Source organism: Petaurus breviceps, unplaced genomic scaffold (assembly GCF_028583685.1).
Source record: "Petaurus breviceps papuanus isolate PSGF00001 unplaced genomic scaffold, PetGlider_PUasm1.0 90881, whole genome shotgun sequence".
NCBI classification, from domain to species: domain Eukaryota; kingdom Metazoa; phylum Chordata; class Mammalia; order Diprotodontia; family Petauridae; genus Petaurus; species Petaurus breviceps.
Genome location: NW_027187369.1, coordinates 10,744,095 through 10,767,000, shown reverse-complemented (window position 1 = coordinate 10,767,000; position 22,906 = coordinate 10,744,095). Strand labels below are relative to the sequence as shown.

At 39.0% G+C, this 22,906-nt stretch overlaps 1 protein-coding gene across 1 annotated transcript in view; it reads right to left on the bottom strand.

The window, feature by feature from the left end:
- Positions 1–19,779, bottom strand: part of PHF6 (PHD finger protein 6) — a 35,001-nt gene extending 15,222 nt beyond the window's left edge. Inside the window, exons 1-5 of the mRNA XM_069074105.1 lie at positions 19,562–19,779; positions 15,097–15,280; positions 14,790–14,891; positions 2,101–2,234; positions 1,787–1,830 (exon numbers count right to left, since the gene is read on the bottom strand). Coding sequence (XP_068930206.1) covers positions 1,787–1,830; positions 2,101–2,234; positions 14,790–14,891; positions 15,097–15,234 — 418 coding nt within the window. The 5' untranslated portion in view covers positions 15,235–15,280; positions 19,562–19,779. The remainder of the gene's footprint in view (positions 1–1,786; positions 1,831–2,100; positions 2,235–14,789; positions 14,892–15,096; positions 15,281–19,561) is intronic.
- Positions 19,780–22,906: the final 3,127 nt, after the last annotated feature.

Genomic DNA, 22,906 nt, shown 5'->3' with positions numbered 1-22,906 from the left:
TCTGTGGCCAACCTTTCTCTCCAAACTGAGGTAGGCTGGGCCTATACTGTACCTAAAAAAAAATCTATATATCTATATATATCTTTACCGTGTCAAATCTAATCTTACTATAAAAAACAGTAAGCGTTTAACTAACAACAATTTTTCTTGCTTTCATGGAAATAAGATAGACTGGGGAGGATAATAAGGATGGCTTAGGTCTTCTACTAAAAAAGGCTGTCCAGAGAAGTCTAAAGATATGCTTTCCTTTACTCTTGGATAAATTTTCCTGCTGTACAGAGAGGCATTCAAGATGAACCCTCAGACCTTGAATCTGTTTTCCCAAAACAGTAAAACAAAACAATAGTTCCTTCTTTTCTTTATCATATGATGGCAATATCCCACACCAGCAAACCAAGAAATAAACCCATAAAAAGATAAAAAGGAACCAGTCTCTAGCAGGCAATGTTTCTGAATAAATAGACTGATAAAATTTACAGTAGCAGCAAAAGTGGGTATTCTCTATAGTCACACAAAAAGTTTTAAATTGCAATTCTAGTTTTAAATTAAAATTCATAAAAGTTTATAAATCTAAGTTCATTTATGCTGCAAAAGCACTCTGTACCAATCACTTATCTACAATCTACCTGGCAGGGAACAGCTTATTCTTGATAACCAATACCTCTGGACATCTAGATATTTATACAGTTAACATACTTTCTTTTATCCATGAAAGCTAAAGTTATTCTAAATCAAATCAGACTTCTAATTTAACTGGCATATTTGTAACAAATGGACGGTAAAGTCATTTGTAAAAGACAAAAATTCCAAAGAGGTAAGAGTATTTACGTCATTTTGATTTGTATTGATAACATTTACTGAGGGTAGGAAACAGAACTATCAGTTGTTTATATCACTAACCTAAATGGTGGGAGGAAAAGAGATGTAGTGGCCAAGGGGCTGACCATGGCATCAGGCAGTCCTGGGCTCATGTCTTGCCTCAGACACATACTTGCTACATGACTGACCATGGCTAAGTCATCAAACCTCTCAGTGCCTGTGGGCAACTCTTTGAGACTAGAAATTACAGATAGATTTCTGGTCTGCATTAATAAAAGGAGTTTCTCCACACTGATGATATCACAAGTCTGGAACCCCCAAAATCTAGGTGGTAAGAATAAAATTATATAAAATCCCTGATTAAACTTATGAGCATTTTACATCTACAATATAGAATAAATCAAAGCTGTTGCTTTCCAAAAATCATGTGCAATTTGCCTAGGTACACAGAAACCTGACTATCCACTTTTATATAAACTTAAAAGGGTATTATCAGTATATACTGTAAGTTTACTCATTTTCTGCTGGATCATGCTGCTGGTTAGAATGCATTTTAAAAAAAGTATAACGTGATTTTTAATTATTTTAATAGGTTTGACAATCATAGAAACTATTCACCTTGTGAATCTCAACATATTCTACAATAAATGAAATATTATGGTCAATAGTAATCATAATCACTACTTTAAAAACCTACCAATTCACTTACCTGCACAAATAAATCATCCACCAAAAACTTTCTTCCTAAAGAATAGCATTATCACCTTCAACAATAACCTTAGGACAGATGTTTATTCAAGAATTCTCATCATTTCACTCTGTGTATTAAATTTATCCTAATACTTTACTTAATTCTTCCAATTCCATTTAAGATTTTCAAATATTTCTTAACAATATGTATCAGTTCAATCTAATTCACTCAATTAATGTATCTTCTTGAAACTAGAAAATGGTTAAACAGTTTTACCTTCAGAGTTATGTGGAGTTTTCTTGTGTTTTCGGCAATAAACCCTATAAAATGAAGCAGTTAAAAATTATCAAGTAAGCAAATGATATTAAGCTCATTTTCAATCAATAAAAACTAGCAAGATGTTGTATTCTTCACAACCATGAGACAGTTAGATTAAGAGCTGAGTATCAAAATTCCTACAGCTTTCCTCTGTGCAGTAAATTCCATATAGTTAAAGTACCTCCAGAGGACGATATGTTTGACTATACAGAGAAGACTTGCAGATTTTTGAACATTTCTTTACAAAGAGGGTAAATATGAAAAATGATTACATGTAAATTCCTTGTGAAGGCTTCTCTCGTATCTGAGCTTTGTCATGCAATGCGCAGTGGTAATGATATGTTCTGCGACACGTTTTCACATCACAGCCAATTGTTGCTCCTGGACAATGGCATAAAGAGCACATCTACAGCAAAACACACAAAACCCCCCATGAAGATTATTAGCATGTAAGAATTCATTTAGACCATGACATGATTAAACTAGAGGCATGTCAGTTTCCACCAAGGAAAACAGGTGAGACAATGCAATATTCCAACTAATAATGTTACTTCCTTTCTTGGTCCTTCCCTCCTTGAAATAATTTTCAATTAATCTCAATTGTAAAGTAATTTTCTGCTTTCCAGTTAACAACTGACAAAGTCTACACTGTTATTATGAAGGTTCATATAGAAAGCTATGTAGCCAGAACAATAATGATTACAAAAGGGGATTATGACTCTCCCCTCCACCTCAACTGTTCTACAAGCAAGGATTCCTTTAGATTAGGAGTTAACCTTTTTTTTTTTTGTGCCATGGACTTAACAGGCTCACAAAGTCCAGGGAACTCTCCTTAGAATAATGTTTTTAAATGTGTAAGATAAAATCCATAGGATTATTTTATTTATTTATTTATTTTAAAGCAATTGGGGTTAAGTAACTTGCCCAAGGTTACCGGCCAGTTTTTTTGTGTGGGTGTTAAGTATCTGAGGCTGGAACCGATCCCAGGTCCTCCCTACTTCGGGGCCGGCGCTCTTGCTCACTGCGCCACCTAGCTGCCCCTATATGACTATTTTATACAAAGGAAACCAATTAAACTGAAATACAGTTAGTGAAATATTTTTACAAATTACACAAGTTACAAGGTCCTAGGTGAAGAATATGTGCTCCAGATGAACAAAATTACACAAAACAACACACAAGGAAAACCACCCTTTATCATAAAAATAACTTTTCTCATAGAAAAACACACACAATTCTGTCTCTGGGCAAAAACTACCACTAAAGTTAGGGAGTTTTCAGAAAAAGATACCATAAAGGATGTGGAAACCCAGATCTTTTCTGGGGTGGCTGTAGGGGAGTTGGTTTAATATTTAATACCTCCAAGAAATTTGGAGTTTAGTTAGCTACATATCTAATGAAACTTTTTCAATTTCAACAGTCTACAATACACTTAATATTCACGTCATATATTAAGGTCAAATGCATATAAGTTTTTATGGTTAATAACACCTCATCTTCTGACTGCTCCCATGAGTGGTTAACTCCTAACTGTCCCACTTTTAAAAAAGTGTGTTTTTTTAAAGAGTAAAAAAATCATGACAATTAAGAATCTTGGAACTTTCTTTTATTTTACTGAGGAATTTTTTGACTAGATGAGATTGTTTTTTTTTTTTTAAAGCAATCGGGGTTAAGTAACTTGCTCAAGGTTACATGGCCAGTTATTTCTGGGTGTGGTGCTGAGTATCTGAGCCCAGATTTGATCCAGGTCATCCCGACACTGGAGCCGGTGCTCTTACTCGTTGAGCCACCTGGCCGCCCCTAAGCAATCGGGGTTAAGTAACTTGCTCAAGGTTACACGGCCAGGTATTTCTGGGTGGGTACTAAGTGTCTGAGCCCGGGATTCAATCTCCAGGTCTATCTCAACACTGGAGCAGGTGCTCTTACTCGCTGTGCTACCTGGCCGCCCCTGACTAGATGAGATTGTAAGCCATTAAATGAACTTGTGAACCCTCCCTTTCTTTTTCTTATCTTTGATAGTAACATTCCTAGCTCATAAAGTTCTTTCTATTCCTTTTCCTTAATTTTAATATAAAGAACATGCCCATTAATATTGCTGCCATGCTGGCAGCTAGATGGCACAATTGATAAACCATTAGGCCTGGAGTGAGGAAGACCTGAATTCAACTGTCTCAGATACTAACTAGCTGTGTGACCCTGGACAAGTCACTTAACCTTTGCTTGCTGCAGTTTCCTCATCTGTAAAATAAGAATAATAATACCCACCTCCCAGGGTGGTTGTAAGGATCAAATGAGATAATAATTGTAGAGCAACTGGCTCAATGCCTGGCATATAGTAAGTACTATATAAATGTTAGTTACTATTGTATTTCAAAAAAAAACTACTCCTTTAAGCCATTCTTGTGAACTAGAGATGATTATGCATTCAGTAAAGCTTATTTTCCAATCTTCAACTCTTATCCAATCTATCATTTAAAAACCCATTAATGTGTTAATATATGTTATAACAAAACAACTCCTTATTATAGGTGAATCTTGGGCATTTGGGAACCACTGTATTAATGTTATATCAGGCTCTGTCACCAATATTCCGGAAATGCTCTGTGTGCCAAAATACTTGCAGGAACCTCAGAGTTACTTCAGAAATTCCCATAGGGGGAAAAAGCCACTATAATGTGATTCCTGATGGTTCCTTCAGTAGGCAGCTTGTAAGTGAGGCATTTGAATTGGTTATGATGTCTTAGAGGATCACAGAATTAAGATCTAGCAGGGACCTTCAAGGTCATCCAGTCTAAAGACACATTTTAGAGAGGGGGAAAATGAGGCCCACTGAGTATAAATGACTTGCTGAAAGGTAAGAATAGCAGAGCAATTGCTGTTGCCTATATAAATAATGTGACATATTGAGGTACAATCATTTTGAAAAAGTAAATTATTTTGTTGACGTGCAAAAAAAGGGAGAGCATCATAAAATGGGTGAAACATGGCAAATACATTGAGCACTCATCTCTGTTGAAAATAATAAAAGAGAAAGCCTAAAATGTGCTCAAAGATTTCAGGCATAGTTATGCATCTATACTTGCCACAATTAAAGGGTTTAAATTACTTGAAGCAAGGGAATGAAAAATTTTCTGCTTTTATTTGCTATCAGTTTATCTTCTGGGGTGAGGATGATAATGATTTTGCTGAAAGGACTGGTATAGATCTACAGAGACATTTTATTCAAGCAGTGTGCAGAAGCACTGGTTTTATGCAATATCCACAGTCAACTCAAGAGTGCTGAAGAAAGTGGAGAGCATACCAACAATTTTCTAAACTATCTAGCCTACCCACAGCTGTTTAAAAGAAACAAAACAACGAAAGGAAAGGAAATTTAAATTTCCAATTTACATCTGCCAAAATAGCTGCAAATGTGTTAAGGAGGAGTTATTGAGATCTGTATAAATGTGTTCCCAGTAAGTCATTTTACCCTGTTCAAAAGCCTGAATTCAGCTACTACGATGGTAATTTGTGACAAGATCAAGCCATAATTCCTTAGCCTGAGATTCAAAGTAGTCTTCTAGCTCCAGCCTTAACTCTTACTACTTACCTAATAAAAAGCAGTGCTCCCTCTCAACTGCTCTGCTCACCGTGCCCCAAATATACCTTACACTCTGCCTGGCAGTGGTAATGTCTAAGAATAAATACATCAGACGTCTCCATATTCAATGACATATCCTCCTCCCCCACCTGGCAAAGCATACTTTCCTTCCCAAGAAGTATTTGTGCAATGTAAATGCTAGTTATTATTATTTTTGGATTTTAAATGCCATTGAGTGGACTTCCATTAAGCACAAATAACTGAGAACTTGTAGATGACTACAAGGTATCAATTTCATGTGAAAATTATCTATGGGATTCCAAGAGTCAGATAACCTGGGTTCAGATCTTAGCTTTGTCACTTACTGTGTGAACTCAGACATGTCACTTATTCTCTCTGGGCCTCAGTTTCTTCACTGTTAAATGAGAGGGGTAGACTAGATAGCCTATAAGGTGCCTTCTCGATCTTAAGTGGGTAAGTTAGGTGGCACTGCAGAGGATAGAGTGTCAGGCCTGGAGGCAAGAAGACTCATCTTTAGGAGTTCAAATCCAGCCTCAGATACTTACTAGCTGTGTGACCCTGGGCAAGTCACTTTACTCTGTCTGCCTCAGTTTCCTCATCTGCAGAATGAACTGGAGAAGGAAATGGCAAACTACTCTGGTATCTTTGCCAAGAAAACCCTAAAAGGGGTCACGAAGAGTCAGATATGACTAAACAACAAAAGCTCTTAAGTGTATAATCCTATGAGTTGCAAGATTTTTTTAAAAGGCAATGAATAAAGTATATATGATTTAAAAAAATAAGTGAGCCAGTTTTTATTCTCTTTGGACCTCTCAAAGCTCTGGTCTCTGCCTTCCTAGAAATTTCTTCTAAATTATATTCAGAAATCATAAAGGAATGTATCTTTTAGCATAAGTGGATAAGCAAAACACCTGCATTAAAATGTATGTTAAAATCAAAATAAGAAAAGCTCCATTTGATGCTATATAATTTAAACTAAGTAAATTGGCCATAAATTATGCCTATCCTAAAAATTCACTCTCCAATGTACTTTTAAAGACCTAATTAGTTAATTTAATATATAGTCCAAAGCAACAAAGAGTTTATAAGAGATACCAGAGGGACTTCTAATGACTCTCTGTATAAAAAAAGGGAGGTGAGTACTTACTGAATGAACATGGGATGAGCTCAGTTATTTACTTTACATGGCACCTAGCTGCTGCATTATTTCCCAAAGTGACAGATAGCTAGATGAGGAAAGGCTGAAGAAAACTGCAAACCCTTCAGTTTCCAACATTTGGCCCTCAAAAATGCCTTTTCCCTCCCTCGATTGTTCCTTCTACTTACTAACTCTGCTTCTCTTTCAAATTTCTCAAGCAAGTAATGCATAGTAAAATTTGAACTAATCAGAATCTTCAGTTAGCTGGAAGTGTTGATGGTAAAAAAGGAGAACAATTACAAGAAAACTGATTTCCAGGAAATACAGTGGATATATTTCCCATGCCTTGTATGACTAAAACTATAGTAAGAGCAATGAGAGATAATGTTAAGATGATGAGGCCAAGGCACTTCATGATTGTCAACCAGAGATGAAAAGTTCACTGCAATGTACTTATTAGGGTAGGAATACAGACAAATATTTCTTAGAAAGACTTGCAACAGGGTTAAAACAAAAAAGGGCCTGTGCCGACCCTTTAGGTAACCACAGCACAGTACTACTACTCTATCCATGCAGCTCATCTCTTCCTGCATTATCTCAGTTTCCACCCTAGCTTTTCAATAGGAAGTGTGGCCCCAACTAATTGGTTTTCCTGCCTCTACTTTTCTTCTATCTTCAACACATCGTTCACATAGAAGACAAAATAATCTTCCTAACACATAGGGTCTGATCATATTGCACCTTTGCTCAAAACCTTTAGTTATTCTAATACTGGCATTCCAAGTCCCTCATTGTAAGACTCCCAACCTACCTTTCCAGACTTAATTGCAGATTCCTCAGCATGTAATCTATGTTTCAGCCAAACAAGGCTACTCATCAGTTCCCTCATCTCATTCTTTCCTTTCTTACCTCTGTACCTTAGTCATGCTGTGTCCATGCCTAGAATGGCCTATCCCTCAAGGCCCACCTCTGCTATCACCTCTTCCATAAATTCTTCCCAGGTCACCTCTAGTTCTAAGTAGTCACTGACTTCTGGAACTTCTCATGACAATGTGTCCCTTTATGCACTTCTTATGTATTAACTGGTATTTGTGACTTAAGAGATTTGTCTTATTCCTCTCCCCTAGACCCCCAGCCAATTTGACTATAAGCTAAGGGAAAGGCCTACTCCTCCTTTCATCTTTGCCAACATAGTACCCAGCACAATCCAGCACACATAGAAGATACTCAATACTCAGCAAACAGCTATAAATTACAGAGACAGAGAGAGAGAGAGTTATTGAGGTTATACACAACACGAAGCTTCTATATAATGAAGAATATTAGATACTGGGAAAATAACAATCTCATTTCCCAGAAATATTTGAGAATGCCATAGACAATAATTTTATCTTGACTTGATCAATCCAATTTATGCCTCGAGGCAAGGGAGCAGAATTGAACCAACTTCTCAGCTACTTTTTTGTTCTTGGATTCTAAGGTTCTGTGCTTTTTCTCATCTTGATAACCAGTTTGTCATTTATATAAGGCGGACATAATAATGATCCTATCACTTATCTTCATCTAGGGAAAAATGTACTTCCGACATACTGCTGAGGCAGACTCTGCTTCCCAACCACCTCAAAAAAGGAAAGATAGCATTAACAGAGAATATATTTTACTATCTTTCTCTAGAAGCCACATTTCTTAGCCAGGGTCAATGTCGGAGCAAAAAACCCCATTCAGTGTTTCTAGGCGACTGCAGCCACAGCTAGAGAATAATACAAAGATCGCCCAACTTACCAACAAGTTGCATTCTGAAAGTTTTGAAGTCCATGGTTTGGAACTTAGAATGAATTTCCCCAGCAAAACAATGTTGGTAAGGTAAGGTAAGGCTCCCAGACTAGCTCACTAAGTCCATTTATCCCAGAGCATCTAATATATTTTGAAGAAGTCTGCACCCATGATTTCACTTGTATGGGCAACTTCTGGTATGGAAAATGTTTGCAGTGATCCCAATAAACAACATATTCATAACTTCGAGCCTTAGAGTTCCCTGGAACACTGAGAGGTTAAATGAATTGCCTAAGAGCTCTCCAGCCAGTGTAGTTCAAGAATACAGTTTCCCTCCCTAATAAGCCCTTGCAGAAAGATAATGATAACAGCTGGCTATTTTTATTTTTCAGGAATTCAGGACTCTATTTGACACCCCCACCCCCCCGCCCTCGTCTCCTAGGCAGTAGAATGAGGCACTAACCTGAGCCAGCTATGCGGCCAGAGCACTGGGTCTGGAGTCAGGAACATCAGATCTCAGATCCTTCCTAGCTGTGTGACTCTGGGCAAGTTACTGACCTATGTCTGCTTTAGTTCCCTCAATTGTAAAATGGATAGTATATAATGTAAAGTGTAATAGAAAATGTAAAGTGGGTAACACCACTGACCTCCCAGGGCTGTTGAAAGGATCAAATGAGACAATATTAATAAAGTACTAAGCACAGTACCTGGCACATAGTAGGCACTTACTGAATGCTTGTTCCCTTCTTCCCTTATCTCTGGCTCCAAATCACTGCTGGCAGAATCCATGGCCTGGGTCAGACCTCCCCGCCAAGATGGGGCAGTGTGGAAGGGGAGAGAATACGGTAAAGAAGTGGAGTTCCCAGTGTAAATCTACCGTGGACTATCAGCACTTTTTATTCTGAGGGCCTTGGGGACTGGCCCACTTTCTTTCCTTTCTAAAGTCAGAGGTATACTTAGGTGATATATATCTTTGAATAGACAAAAGATCCCCTACATTTGCAAGACACTACCAAATTCTGAGGGTTCCCTAGAAGTATCTTAAGTACCAGTCATGAGAAAGAATCTTAGCTCTAAAAGGGACCTTAGGAAATCACCCAGTGTACAGATTAACCTGGGCTCTATGAACTTGTTTTATTAATATCTGCTAACTATATTTCAATATAATTGGTTTCCTTTGTTATCTTGTGGATTTTATGCATTTAAAAACCCTCTGAGGGGTCTATAGGCTTTATCAGACTGCCAAAGGGTTCCATGACACATACAAAAGTTCAGAACCCTGGATCTAGGCCAAACCCCTCATTTCACATAGATCAGAAAACAGAAGCCTTGAGAAGTGAAACAATTTTCACAAGGCCAGACAGTGACAGAACTGGGGCTAAAAGCAAGGCCCGTCAAATCCTAGTCTAGCAATCTTTTTACTCCATAGCTGCTCCCTAAGAGATCACCACTAGGCTCTTCCAGTGACATCGGTGCTGTGGATCAAGCAGAATGCAGAATAGGGAAACCTTGCCTCATTATTTATTCTTTCCCCTTTGCCTTTCCTGAAGACCCTAACCTGCACTGAGTACCAGATACCATGGTGTACTGGAAGGAGTCCTAGATTTGGAGTCAGAGGACCAGTATTCAAATTTGGCTTCTGCCACTTACTACTTTTGTGACCATGATGAAGCAATTTAACCTGTCGCCTGTAACATAAGGGGGTTCAATAGGTGAGCTCTAAGGTCCCTTCCAGATAGAAATCTATAATCCTAAGAAGCAGGGTCTGGAATAACAGAGAAGGAAAATGAGGACATCCCAGGCATCAGCAGCTGTGAAGTTATTATGGGGCCACCCATTCTTAAGGGGCAGACACAAGTTAGGTTCTCTGTTCCTCGTGAGGTTCAGTCACTTTCTCCACTCTGGGTACCCATCTATCTTTTCCTTTCCAAAAGGTGCCTGAGCAATAGCAGGTGCAGGCTGTTTTAGAAAGCAGCTAAGCTCAAAAGCCTTTGTTCTTTTCCAGAGGGTAATTGCTTTCAACTGGCACCCATGCGCCTAGAAACACAGATGAACAGGCAGCCTGCTGTGCTGACAATAGATATGAGATGAACAGGCAGCCTGCTGTGCTGACAATAGACATGCTCACATGGTGAAATGTCTCACACACACAAAAGTCAACGTGGGGGGCTGGGGGAGAGGAAGCCGCTGTTTATCCAGTCGATCAATTACACAGATGCTCTGTCCTTCTGACTGATTTTGGCCTTTTCATTGCTCACTGAAGACTAAACAAAGCAACTGTACTTTTGTCAATTTTGCTACTTGCTAGCACTTCAAGGTTGGGTGGAAGTAAAGAAACTTGAAATTATATGTGGATTTTATTTATCTAGGCTGTCCCCTGGTTCCTTATTACAAGAGATACTTGGGAAATGACTATTCTAATTACTATGGGAAGGGGTGTAGAGGTGTGTGTGTGTGTGTGTGTGTGTGTGTGTGTGTGCGCGCGCGTGTGCACACATGTAGAAGTCATATTTTATTCTTATCACATATGGGCTCAACAATATTCTCAGTAATATTCAGTAGCTACTACCGGTAATATATAAAAATCAACCAACAAGCATTTATTAAGTGCCTACTATATGCCAGACATTGTTAGGGGCTGAGGTTGCAAATACAAAAACCAAATAGTCCCTGCCCTTAAGAAGCTTCCATTCAGTCAGAGGAAACAGTACAATTCAGTAAATGCCAGGTAACTGGGGCAGGGAGGATCAGCAGCTGGAGGGGGAAATAGGTGGAAATCAAGAAAGGCTTTAGGTAAGAGGTGTTATTTGAGTTGAGCTTGGAAGGAACCTAGTGAGAGATTCTAAGAGGCAGAAGTGAGAAGGGAGTACATCCTAGGCAAGGGGGAATCACCTACAAAAAGGCACAGAAAGATGTGGGAAATTGAGTGTTGTGCCACTTTGGCTGGATTGTAGAGTGCATAAAGGGAATAAGTATAAGACTGGAAAGCTAAAGGAGAACTGGACTGTGAAGGGCTTTAAACACCAAACAAAGGAATTCACATTTGACCCTAGAGGCAATAGGGAGCCACTGGAGTTTTCTGAGCAGGGGAATCAGGCCTTTGCTTCAGGAATATCATTTTTGTGGAGAACAGATTAAAGAGGGGAAAGCTTAGAGACAGGAGACTATTGTAACAGTCTAGATGAGAGGAGATGAGGGCCTGGACTATGGTGCTGGCTGAGAAAGTGAAGAGAAATGGGTGGATGCTAGAGATACTGTGGGAGTAGAATCAATAAGATATGAACATCAGAATAGCCTTTAAAAGGTAATAGGTGGACCTTTTATGCAACACCAAATTATTCAGCATCAAAATAGACCTGTTTAGTAAGCAGCTGTCAGTCAGTCAACAAACATTTATTAAGCACCTCCTCTGTGCTAGGTATTGCACTAAGCAATGGGAATACAAATTAAGGCAGACAGTCCCTGCTCCCAAAAGCTCACAATCTACTGGGGAAAGACAACACAAAAACTACATACAAAAAATACGTATGTGATAAATTAGAAATAATCTCAGAGTGAAGGCATTAAAGGATGTCTTGTAGGTGTGATTTGAGCTGAGACTTGAAGGTAGCCAGGGGGCAGAGATGAAGGAGAGTTGCAGGCATGGGCAACGTGCTGGGAGTCAGGAAATGGAGTGTGTTATTAGGAAAAGGAAACAGAAAGGAACAGCAAAGAGGCCAGTGTCACCGGACTGCAGAGCACATGAAAGGGAGTAAAGTGTAAGACTGGAAAGGGAGGAGAAGGCCAGGTAATGAAGAGCTTTAAAAAACAAGAGTAATTTATATTTCCTCCTGGAGGGAACAGGGAGCCACTGTATTGAATACGGGGGTGTGACATGGTTAGTATTATCCTCAATTTACCCCCAAAACGCAGAAGTTTAATGACTTATCCAAGGTTACAAAGTTAGTCAGGAACTGAGCTAGTATTAGAACCCAGATCTTCTGAAGAATGCATAGAAAAAGATCTTCCTTAGCCTGTGGCACCACATCCCCAAAGTCAAGAAGTTGAATTTGATTTTCTTCCTTTTATCTCATGAAAAGATAAAGGGATTTAAAAAATGATTTATGGCCTATTCCACTAGGATCCTCCCCCCCCAATAATTTCTTATGATATAATGTCAAGACCCTTATAACAATTCACACCATTTAAAAGATTGTGGCTACATTGTCCTTAAGAACCTCTGATGGCCCCTTCACAAAGAGAGACCCAAGTAGCTAAAATTCTCATTAAAATTATCTTTAGTGAAATATGTGGTGCCTCAATTAACGAAAGGAATACAATGCCTACTGCAGTGACTTAAGAGTTCCTGAAGTTAAAATGAAGTTATGGCTACTTGGTCTTGCTGATGGAGCATAAGTCATCCCAAGTCAGTATTCATGTCCACATTCCAGAATCATGTATGGTGTTAACAAAGACACACAGTAGCAGTCATTGAAGGTTCAAATGATGTCAAAGATAGCGCACTGCTATCTTGTAGCTGAATCTGACTGAAGGATAAACAGTCTTGCTGTATCTCAGCAAACCTCCCCTTTCTTTAAGCTAACTTGCAGTGAAGGTCATTAACAAAAAAAAACCAAACCAACTCTAAATATGGGACTTTCCAATGAACTCTAAAGTTCAGAGGGGGCATGAGAGAAATTTAAGTCTTGTTCATCAGATTATAGAAAATGTTTTGCTTTTTGAATACTCAGGACTATAAGTATCTGTATTCTGACCCTAATAGGAGGGAATAAGGAGAAAAGACCCACCACCTTTCTCTCTGCCAAAAGTAACTTCCTTTGACTACATCTCTTGAAATTGATTTTTCCTAATCCCTCCATATGGTATTTTTCTTGCTTCATCAAAATACCTGTCTGATCACCATCATGATTATCTCCTTCCTCCCATTACCATTCCATTTTATGCCTATTTGTTTAGATTCTGAAAACAAATCTTAGATGACAAGCTAGACCACTCTTCTGTGTAGCTAACTCCGTCTCTCTTTAAAATAGTGAGATGACAGCAAGCCAGAGAAGTGCCTTCAATAATTCAACAGAAGGGATACAAAGAACAAGATGAAACTGCCCTCAAGGAGCTTGCATTCTACTGGAAAACAAAAGGTACACACAGATAAAATTAATGTAAAGCAATGTCACAGGGTGGGGGCTAACAACAAGAAAGGCCTCAGGTAGGAGGTGGCATTGGAGCTAAGCCCCAAAGGGAGCCAAGCATCCAAAATGGCTGAGGAGAGGGCACATTCCAAAAAGGAGGGCCAGCCTGTGTAAAGGCACCAGAGTGGGAAAGATGGAATATCATGTACAGGAAATAGCAACAGGCCAGCCTGGTTGGAGCCCAGGGTGTGTAGGGGGGAGTAATGTGAAATCAGGCTGGAAAGTAAGGCTGGAGCCAGCCCATGAAGGGCTTTACATGTCAGAGGATCTGATGTTTTATCCTAAAGGCAACAGGAAACCACTGAAGCTTCTGGAGCAGGGAAGTGCCATGGGCAGATCAGAGCTTCAGGAACACCAGTTTGGTAGCTGTGTGTAAGATGGACTGGAGAGGCACACTGGAAAAGCACATTCAATTGATCATTTCACTTTCAAAAACATATTTTAATAAAGAGACTAAACCAAGAAATATTCAAATGTGAGAAAGAAGATATTTTGAGAAAAATTTTCAAGATTAAAACAAATGACTTGGAAACATTTCATCATTTCAGAAATTTTAAATGAGATAACACTACTTCCCTACAATAATGGGCAATACCAACTTCCCAGTCATCTTACTGATGGCAGAACTGATAGTGTAGTATGCTAGTACAGCTTCAGTGAAATTTCTACAAAGTTCCCCAGAAATTATTAAAATCTCAAATAGCTAACTTCACAAATATTACTTGATATCCTCTATCACCAGAAAATGATGTTTTTTTATTCAATGATAAACATCTTCTTAGTGAAACTATATCATCTTTCTCATTTGTATTGGTCACAGTAATTTTATGAGATGAAAATACATCAGCATTTCACAATGGGGAAAAAGAAATCATACAAAGACCATTTGTTTAATATAAAAAAAATTTGCACATTACATCAAACTAATTAATTGCCTAATTTTTAAATATACTTAGTTTATCCCCCAATTTTTCTTCTTTCTGTGAAAATGGGAACACTATGCCCATCTGAATAGGCCATTTTTACATATATGTACACATACGTACATATATACACATAAATATATATATATATATATATATATATATATATATATATTCAAAGCTCTTTTGCACTGCATTTGGTCTGTTGTTTATCATACCTTGAGTTTCAATGGCCCATAAAAAGGCTAAATTTTTAAAGGGCACACCATAACAAGTAAATAATTTCATACACTAGGAAATGAGTAAATTTCATCTTTGGCAGTCCATACTGACTTACCAGCTTAGTGCCTCTTTTTATTTCCTTTTGAACATCTTCAATAGAAAATCCACCAAGACTCTCATTATCAGAGTGTGAGGTCACCAACGCGGACGAAAAAAGCTATAAGTTATACAAAAGACCACATTTTAAAAGCTTCTTATATTAAGGCATTACAGTAAAACCCAACATGGGAACATTTCTAATCAAAACAGTGTGTTGTCAGTCATATATGATTTCCATAAAGAGTTAGTTGAGATTTTAACACTAATTAATATTTTCCTAGTCTAATGAATGACTTCTTTTTTTGTGTTTTTACTGTACTTACCATACATTTGTGATGTGCTGCCACCTTCTGGTTTTCAGATATCAATAACTGTCCACATTCTTTGTCTCTATTAGATTTACAAAAGCCACATTTGCGCTGTCTTGTAGACCCTTTTTTCTGTCCAACTGAGCTTGACATGATTTTTAAATTGCCTTTAGAATGCCACTTTAAGTTTCAAAAAATGCTACAGAGAATAAAAAAGGCAACAACTGTTCATTTCATCTTAAAATTGCCTCCTTGTCTAAATTCTTTTGTATTTGCCATATAATTAAAAAAGACACTCATTTTGAGAAATCTGTCTAATATATACATAAATTCAAATTGAAGTACAAGATGCGACCACAATCAAAAAGCACCACAAATGAACACTTCCCAGATAAAGTTTATAGAAATAGCTCCTGAACTACAATTCTAAAATCTTAAAATCTGGAAGAGGACCTATCACTTAGTCCAATGGAAAATATTATAATTATGTGCACAACATCTCTACTTGACCTGTATGTGTATGATATAAAAAAAAGTCAGTGTCTTTTCACAGAAATAGTAATTAAAAAAAAAAAAAGCAAATTTAGGTGCTCCTGAGGGGAAAAAGAATTACAGGTCATAGTATACAATGACAACCAAAAAAAAGTATAATTGACTAAGTACATTCTATACTCACAACAGTCAGAAGAGAGTTAAGCTTCATGTTTCAACAAAACAATGAAAATGAAATAAATGTATATTTTCTTTATATAGGCTTTCAGAGATAAGGAAGCAAGTCACAGTAACATTAATTAGAAACTATTTTTAAAAGGTGTGAGGTGAAATGGTACAAAGATACAGATCTATAATTTTATAGGCAGAGAGACCATCAGAGCCTTCACTTATGATCATACTGTGAAAAAGAGATTAATGGTAAACATCTCATTACTCCTTTTCCCAAAAAGGGCCCTCATTATGCCATGATTATTACATGGTTACTAATCATAACAACTTTCCTGCAATTATTTTGTTAATAACTCAAATTTTCAATTCTAAAGAAATATCTTGAATATTTATTTTGTGAAGTACTTTTACACTGTTATATTTCTTTTTCTATGGTAAAGGAAAATTTAAGTTAAAAATACTACACTAAAAAATTTAGAATTTTAGAACTTGCTGATTTATATATTAATACTGTAATCTCTTTCAGTGACTCACAGCTTTGTTGTTAATTAGGTAGGCCTTAGGGGTAAAATATGACAGTGACCTAAATGAAGAAACCTCAACAGTAATAAGTGGAAAAATTTTCCAAATGAACCTTAATTTTAATTAAAGGAAAATAATGATAGTAAATGGCACACTTAGAAACAAAGGGAAAAGGGGGAAAGTATCCCATTTAGAAATATAACTTAATTGTGGAGAAAGTATTCAAGATAAGTCTTGACTTCGAATTACATCAATTTTCTACAATCTCAAATTCAACAGAATATACAATTTTACATTCAACTGAACAGTTCAGGGTCCACAGCTTGCTGACTACATAGCATATCCTATGTAACTTCATTCAAGAATTTTGTTTTTGAGACCATCACCATTATTATATTTTATCTCTTCTGTTGAAGGGTACTTGTCTACCTATGATTACAACATAGTTGTTTTTTTTGGGAGGGGGTAAATTTACTTTAATAAATTTTGCAGCATTTTCCATAAATATAAAAATTAAAATATTATGTCAAATGTTAAAGTATGCCAGAAAGAAACACATTTTCTTTTCTTATGATTTATTTGTAGCTTTCCTTTAAATTTAAAACTTAAAAGGAACGAAGAGTTTCGTTTTAAGAGCTTTAAATCTAACTTGCTGCCCTCACAATTTTAAAAATGGCATTCCTAATGATTTATAAAAATGCTTTATTCATAGCACCATGATATACTTTAAAACTGATGGAAATCAATTCTAAAATAAAAAAGAATTTAAAAGAGAAACAAAAGAAGTAGTTGCACATTTGCTCATGCAAGTATGTGTACAGTTGTTTTACCCTGTTTATGTATAGCTGCCAAAATCTTTAAAATATCTATCGTAGACAAACATGCAAAACATCAAAATTTAGAAATTACTCCAAGATTTTCCATCTAATAGTCAAATTCTAAGATAATTTTTTTGATTCCAAGTAATCATTCTAAAATCATCCTCTTGTATTCTCCATATTCCCCTCCCAAAGAAAAAATGCTACATTATAGATAGACTTAATCTGTATAATAGATATTTTTGTTGAATTTAATTTTTGAAGTAGTTTCTATAAATTCCCATCATTGGCATAAAATATGAATATGGCCTATGACAAATAAAAAATTATTTTGGATTGTGAGATCTGGAACTGGAAACAAGTAAATACTTTTTATTCTCAAAAATAACTTGTATCTAGTCTTGAAATCCTCTCATTTTATGAAAGGGTCAGTTTCCTCATCATAATTTAGATAGCCTGCTGCTCTTTTGTATCAAAGACTACAAAGTCTGAAAGAGTAAACTGATGGCATAAATTCAGCTGATGTAAGAATATTTTATAGATTAAAAAAGCACAAAACTAGTTTAGATTCATAAGGAGAAAAATGGGCAAAGTGTGGATCAAACTAATTAAATTATTTTCCTGAAACATAGAGTAAGTGGGATTTTCCATCCTAACTTGAATAATGCTTATGTGTACAAACTTCATTAAAATTTTTGTAGCCACCTTGTAAAACCTGAAAAGGAGTTTATTGAGGAAATAATGATTCCCCAGCAATATGCCATAAAATACAGATTTTTGAGCTCACAGCACTACATTTGTGATCTCTACCTAGGAAGATCTGGGGGTTTGCCAAGAACCTATATTAAGGGGTTCATAGCCAGATGGGAATTTATTTTTAGTCCAAAAAGCTTTTGTGTATGTGTGCATATAAAGCTCAAAGTTGGATGCTCTCACAATGCGACTGAGCCTTTTTCCTTAAAAGTTTTGTTCTTCAGTGTCCTTTTAACTGTTTGCCTTACAACTGTTTACTGCAAAACATCATTTAAATGTCTGGAACATAATTAAGAGCTAGATCAGTTAGATGGAAGCAAATCAATGCTTTTGTGATTTCCCTAGATCATTGTGTAGCACCCTGGTACCGCAAGTAAACCAAACATCAAGGAGAGCATTCAGGAGCACAGCATTAGCTTCAAAAGCACAGAATCAGTTCATTCAGGGACCGAGAATCACATTCAGCCTAATCTTTATTTTCAGTGAAATTCAACAAACATTTATTGGACTTTTACCATATGATTTTTTGGATCCTGATGAACTAGAAGTCTCATGAAAAAATAAGGCTGTAGTGCAGATAGGTAAAAGCAACATGTAAACGTGACTGAGATCTGCAACTACGGAGAAGCTGAATTCGGAGAAAACTTGTGGGTTTGAAAAAATGTGCTAAATGAATAAAATGTACCGGAAGGGCCTTTGAATTTGGAGGGCTGGTTAGTATCAGATTTTTCTTTACTGTCTTCTGCAATTGCTCAGAGGACAAGTGGGAGGATTTTCCAGTTAGGAACCCAGAAATACAAAGAGAGTCCGCAGCAGCCCCAAATGCATGACTGAGGGTGATTCTCGAGGCAGTAAGACCACCAAAAAGGGGTGTGTGTGTGTGTGTGTGTGTGTGCGTGTATGATTTTTCGGAGGAGACAACAGTTACAATGTCTCACACAGAGCGGGCATTCGATAGTTATTTTTTGCCCGGCTAGTCCACTCTTGGACAAAAAGAGACGCTCTAACGCACAAGGATCCCAAATCAGGCGCCTTTTACACGATGCTACTTACCTGGATAGCGGCCCCTTTCACTAATGACACCTCTCCCCACATTAGGCCCTCGAGGAACTCTCGAAGACTCGCTGTGAACCCGCACAGAAGGATCCCCCTCCCCCAGCACCCTGTTCCAGTTCTCCCCTTCCCCCTAGCTTCCCTCCAACTCCCCCAAAACCTGGGATTATCCCTGAACCCCTTCGCAAAAGTCAGGACCTTCCCGATTCATCTATGAAACTAGACCTTCCCCCCAATAGTTTCTTTTCTCTCTCCTTTCCCCGGGCCGGCCCCTCCCCCACCCGTCCCCCTATCCCCCGCGCACACCCCACGGACTGGGACCCTCCCCTTCCCAAGCGCCCAGAGCCCCCCAGGTTCTCCCTCCACAAGGGTGAGCACCCCTCTACCTGGGCACCCGTCCTCCCCACCCCCCGAAACGCCCCCTTCTCGGTTCCCCGTCCCCCCAGCTGGGCCCCTCCTGTAAGAGGCCGCTAAGGCTCGGTCCCGGGGTCCTGCACAATGCGGCGGAGCCCACCGAGAGTCCCCCCGCAGCAGGGGCAGGGGCGGCGGCCGCCATCCTCCTCCTCCTCCTCCTCCTCCTCCTCCAACTCCGGGAGCGGGACTTGGGGCCTCGGGGTAGGTACTGCCGGCGCGCGGGCGGGCCGGGGGGCAGGCGCGCGCGGGCAACTCACCGACTGGGCCCAGACACCAGGAAGGGCCGGTGGAGCGGGCGGAAGCGATCGGGAGCGGGCTCGGGCGGCGGGGCTCCTGCGGCGGCGGCTCGGGAGCAGTTCGAAGCCGCCGGAGGTTGTTTCCTTTCATTCGAGGAGAGACGGGGCTCCAGCCGAGCACCCTGACGTCGCCCCCCCTCCCCTCGCACGCAGCCGACCCTGAGTAGCGTAGGCACGTTCTCGGCGCGCCGGGAGCCCCGATTGGTCGCCGAGGCACCTCCTCCGGGGCCGAGTGGCGCGGCGGCGCATGCGCGGGAGGCGCGGCTCGGGCGGAGGCAACACTCGCCCCCCCCTTCTCTGCTGCTCGGCTGCCGCCGCGGCGCTTTGCCTGGGCCCGGGGGCGTTGCTTTGAGAAGGGGCTCGGGAAGAGAGGGGAGAAAGGGAGGGAAAACGAGCCCTTCCTCATTGGCGGCGGGAGGTGGGGGGAAGAAAGCCAGGGTTGGGGCTGTAAACCGTGTGGGGCGGAGGCGGGCCCTAGCATTCAAAGCACTTTCTCTTCCATTTTGTCCTTCTCTTCACACAGCATCTCTGCGGGGCCTCCTTTTTGGGGCCGCCTCCCGCTGGGGAAATCGTCTTGCTTCTGGCTGTCCCACAGCTGAGGGCAGAACCCAGGTGGCCCAGGCTCCCCATAGGCCCCATTGCTTCAGGGATCAACCTCCAGGCCCCACAGGTTGAGACTTCTAGCCGAGAAAGCCCCACAATGTCTTGTGTCACTAAAGATGGCAGGAAGGAAAAGGCTTTGAGGTTTTTTTTTTTTGGGGGGGGGTGGTTTGATTTCCTAGTAGTACAGGGGTAGGTGTGCTGTGGTATTCTGTGTATCTCCTCAATACTTCTTTATTCTCCAGTTTGATGTTTAAGATTAAACTCCTACAAGAGAAGATCTATGCCCTTTAAATCATGTTGTATAGTACCTGAGATTAGATTAAGTAGCAACCAGGGTTCAGTATTTTAGAATTTGGGAACTGGGAAGAACTTTAGAGATTTGCTGATTAACAAGTATTAATTAAGGGTATACTATGCGCCAGGCACTGGGATGCTAGGGATACAAAAACAAAAGTGAAACAGCCCTCGACCTTCAGAGTGCTATAGAGGAGGGAACTGGGAGACAAAGAAGGAGATTCATGGGGTCATAGATTTGGATAAGAAAGGAACCTCAGAGGCTATTCAGAGCAACCACTTCATTTTATAAGGGCTCAAAGTGTAAATAATTTGCCAAGTTACACATTAAGTAATAAGTGGCACAGTCAGGATTTGAATTCAGGTATCCAGACTCCAAATACACATACTTTCTTAAAAGAGTTGGAAGAAGTCAAACAACTCTGTTGACAGGTTCCACTACAAATTCACTCTATCTAATCTTAACGGGGGCTTTACTACAACAAAGCAATCCTTTTTCTCTTCCCTAATTAGGTCTTTATCACACTCCCTGCTGTGACTATTCCAAAACATTTTCACCTCAGACCTCCCACTACCAGCCCAGTAGAAAACTTCACCTTATACTTTATGGAGAAAATACAGACCATTCATTATGAGATACTTCTTCCTTCTTCCTTCCTACATCTCAAAACCCTTTGACATCATCCCCATTCTCTCCTCTCCAGTCTTTGATGAAGAGGCAGCTCTTAACTACACAACAAATTCCTTTAAGTATTTTTGATCATCTCCCCTCCAGAAATTTTCAGCAAAAAATTTTCAGAGCCCCCTTCTCTAATCTTCAATTCCTTCCTATTTACTGGTTCCTTCCTTGAGCCTTACAAACAATCCCAGGTCTCCCCCATCCTTAAGAAACCCGCACTTGACCCTACCATCTTCTCAAGTTATTGGCCTATGTCTTTCTTCCCTTTCACAGCCAAATTCCTAGTTATCTCCTCTCCTTACCTCCACTTCTCTCATTCACTTCCCCATCCTTTGTAATCTGGCTTCCAACCTCATCACTAAATGAAACTGCTCTTTCCTAAATTACCTGTGGTCATAACTGCCAGATATGATGGCCTTTTCTCAACTCTTTATCCTTCTTGACCTCTTTGTAGCATTTGGCATTGCTAACCATCTTCTATATACTCTTTCTTCTCTGGGTTTTCCAGACACTATTCTCTCTCTGCTTTTTGGTAATGAAATCAAACCTGAATTATAAGACCAGCTCTTATATGCACGAACCTAGTGTTATAGCAAGTAAGGCTTCAAAGTCTTTAATAAAAAGACTACAGCATGTCTATTTTCAAAACACTTATAGTGCATTTGAAAACAGATTCAAAATATCTGTCCCTAAGCAGAAATTTCCACCAAGTTTTCACCCATGTGCCAATTTTGTGGTAGTGATGGCATAATGCCTCAAGAGCTATGGTACCCATGCAATGAATAACCTTTTTGATTTCTATAAAATTTTTGTTTGCTTATAGCTTGACTGCTTGAATTCATTCTTTTGTTATGCAGTGTGGGCCAGTATTGCTTAGAGAATCAAACTTGCAGTTAGGAAGGAAGGAAAGAAACATTTATTAAGCATCTATTTGTACCAGATACTGTGCTAAGCACTTTATAAATACTGTCTTGTTTTATCCTCACAACAATTCTGGGATTTATTGGGTATTATTTTATATTATATGTTATTTATTATATTAATTATGCAATTAATATATTATGCAATTAATATGTTATATATAATATATATGATATATATATAATATTTTATAATACCCATTTACCCAATGGGTATTATTTTCCCCATTTACATGTTGAGCTAATTGAGGTAAACAGAGGTCCAGTGATTTGTCCAGAGTCACACAGTTAATAATAACAACTGTCTGAGGCTTTATTTGAGCTCAGATCTTCCTTACTCCAGACTTAGTGCTCTGTCTACTTCAATGTCTAGCTGTCTCTGTCATATACAAACTGTATGATCATAGGAAAGTCACTTAGCCTTTTGGTGCCCTATGCAACTCTCTAAGATTGTCATTTGCAAAGGAGTTGCCAATCTGCATCATTGGAGGTTGCTTCAACACCAGAGAGTTCTTCCACATTGATAAAATCAGATGTATACAAAACAAAAGAAAACCCCCCACAAATTTATTGAGTATGCCTACTTGGTAGCTGACAGGGATACAAATCACTACAAACCACAGTAGAATCCCATAAGAGAAGTATAAACTAGTGCTGTAGGTGTTGGAAGTGGGGCAGGGGGGGAGAGCAATAAATCCCCTTTGTTTTCAGACCTGAATCAAGTGCTGTTTAACTTCAGGTTATGTTTATTAACCCAGTTGTCACCATTTGGATGCCACTAGATGTAGTCACATTGTGCTAATATGGCTT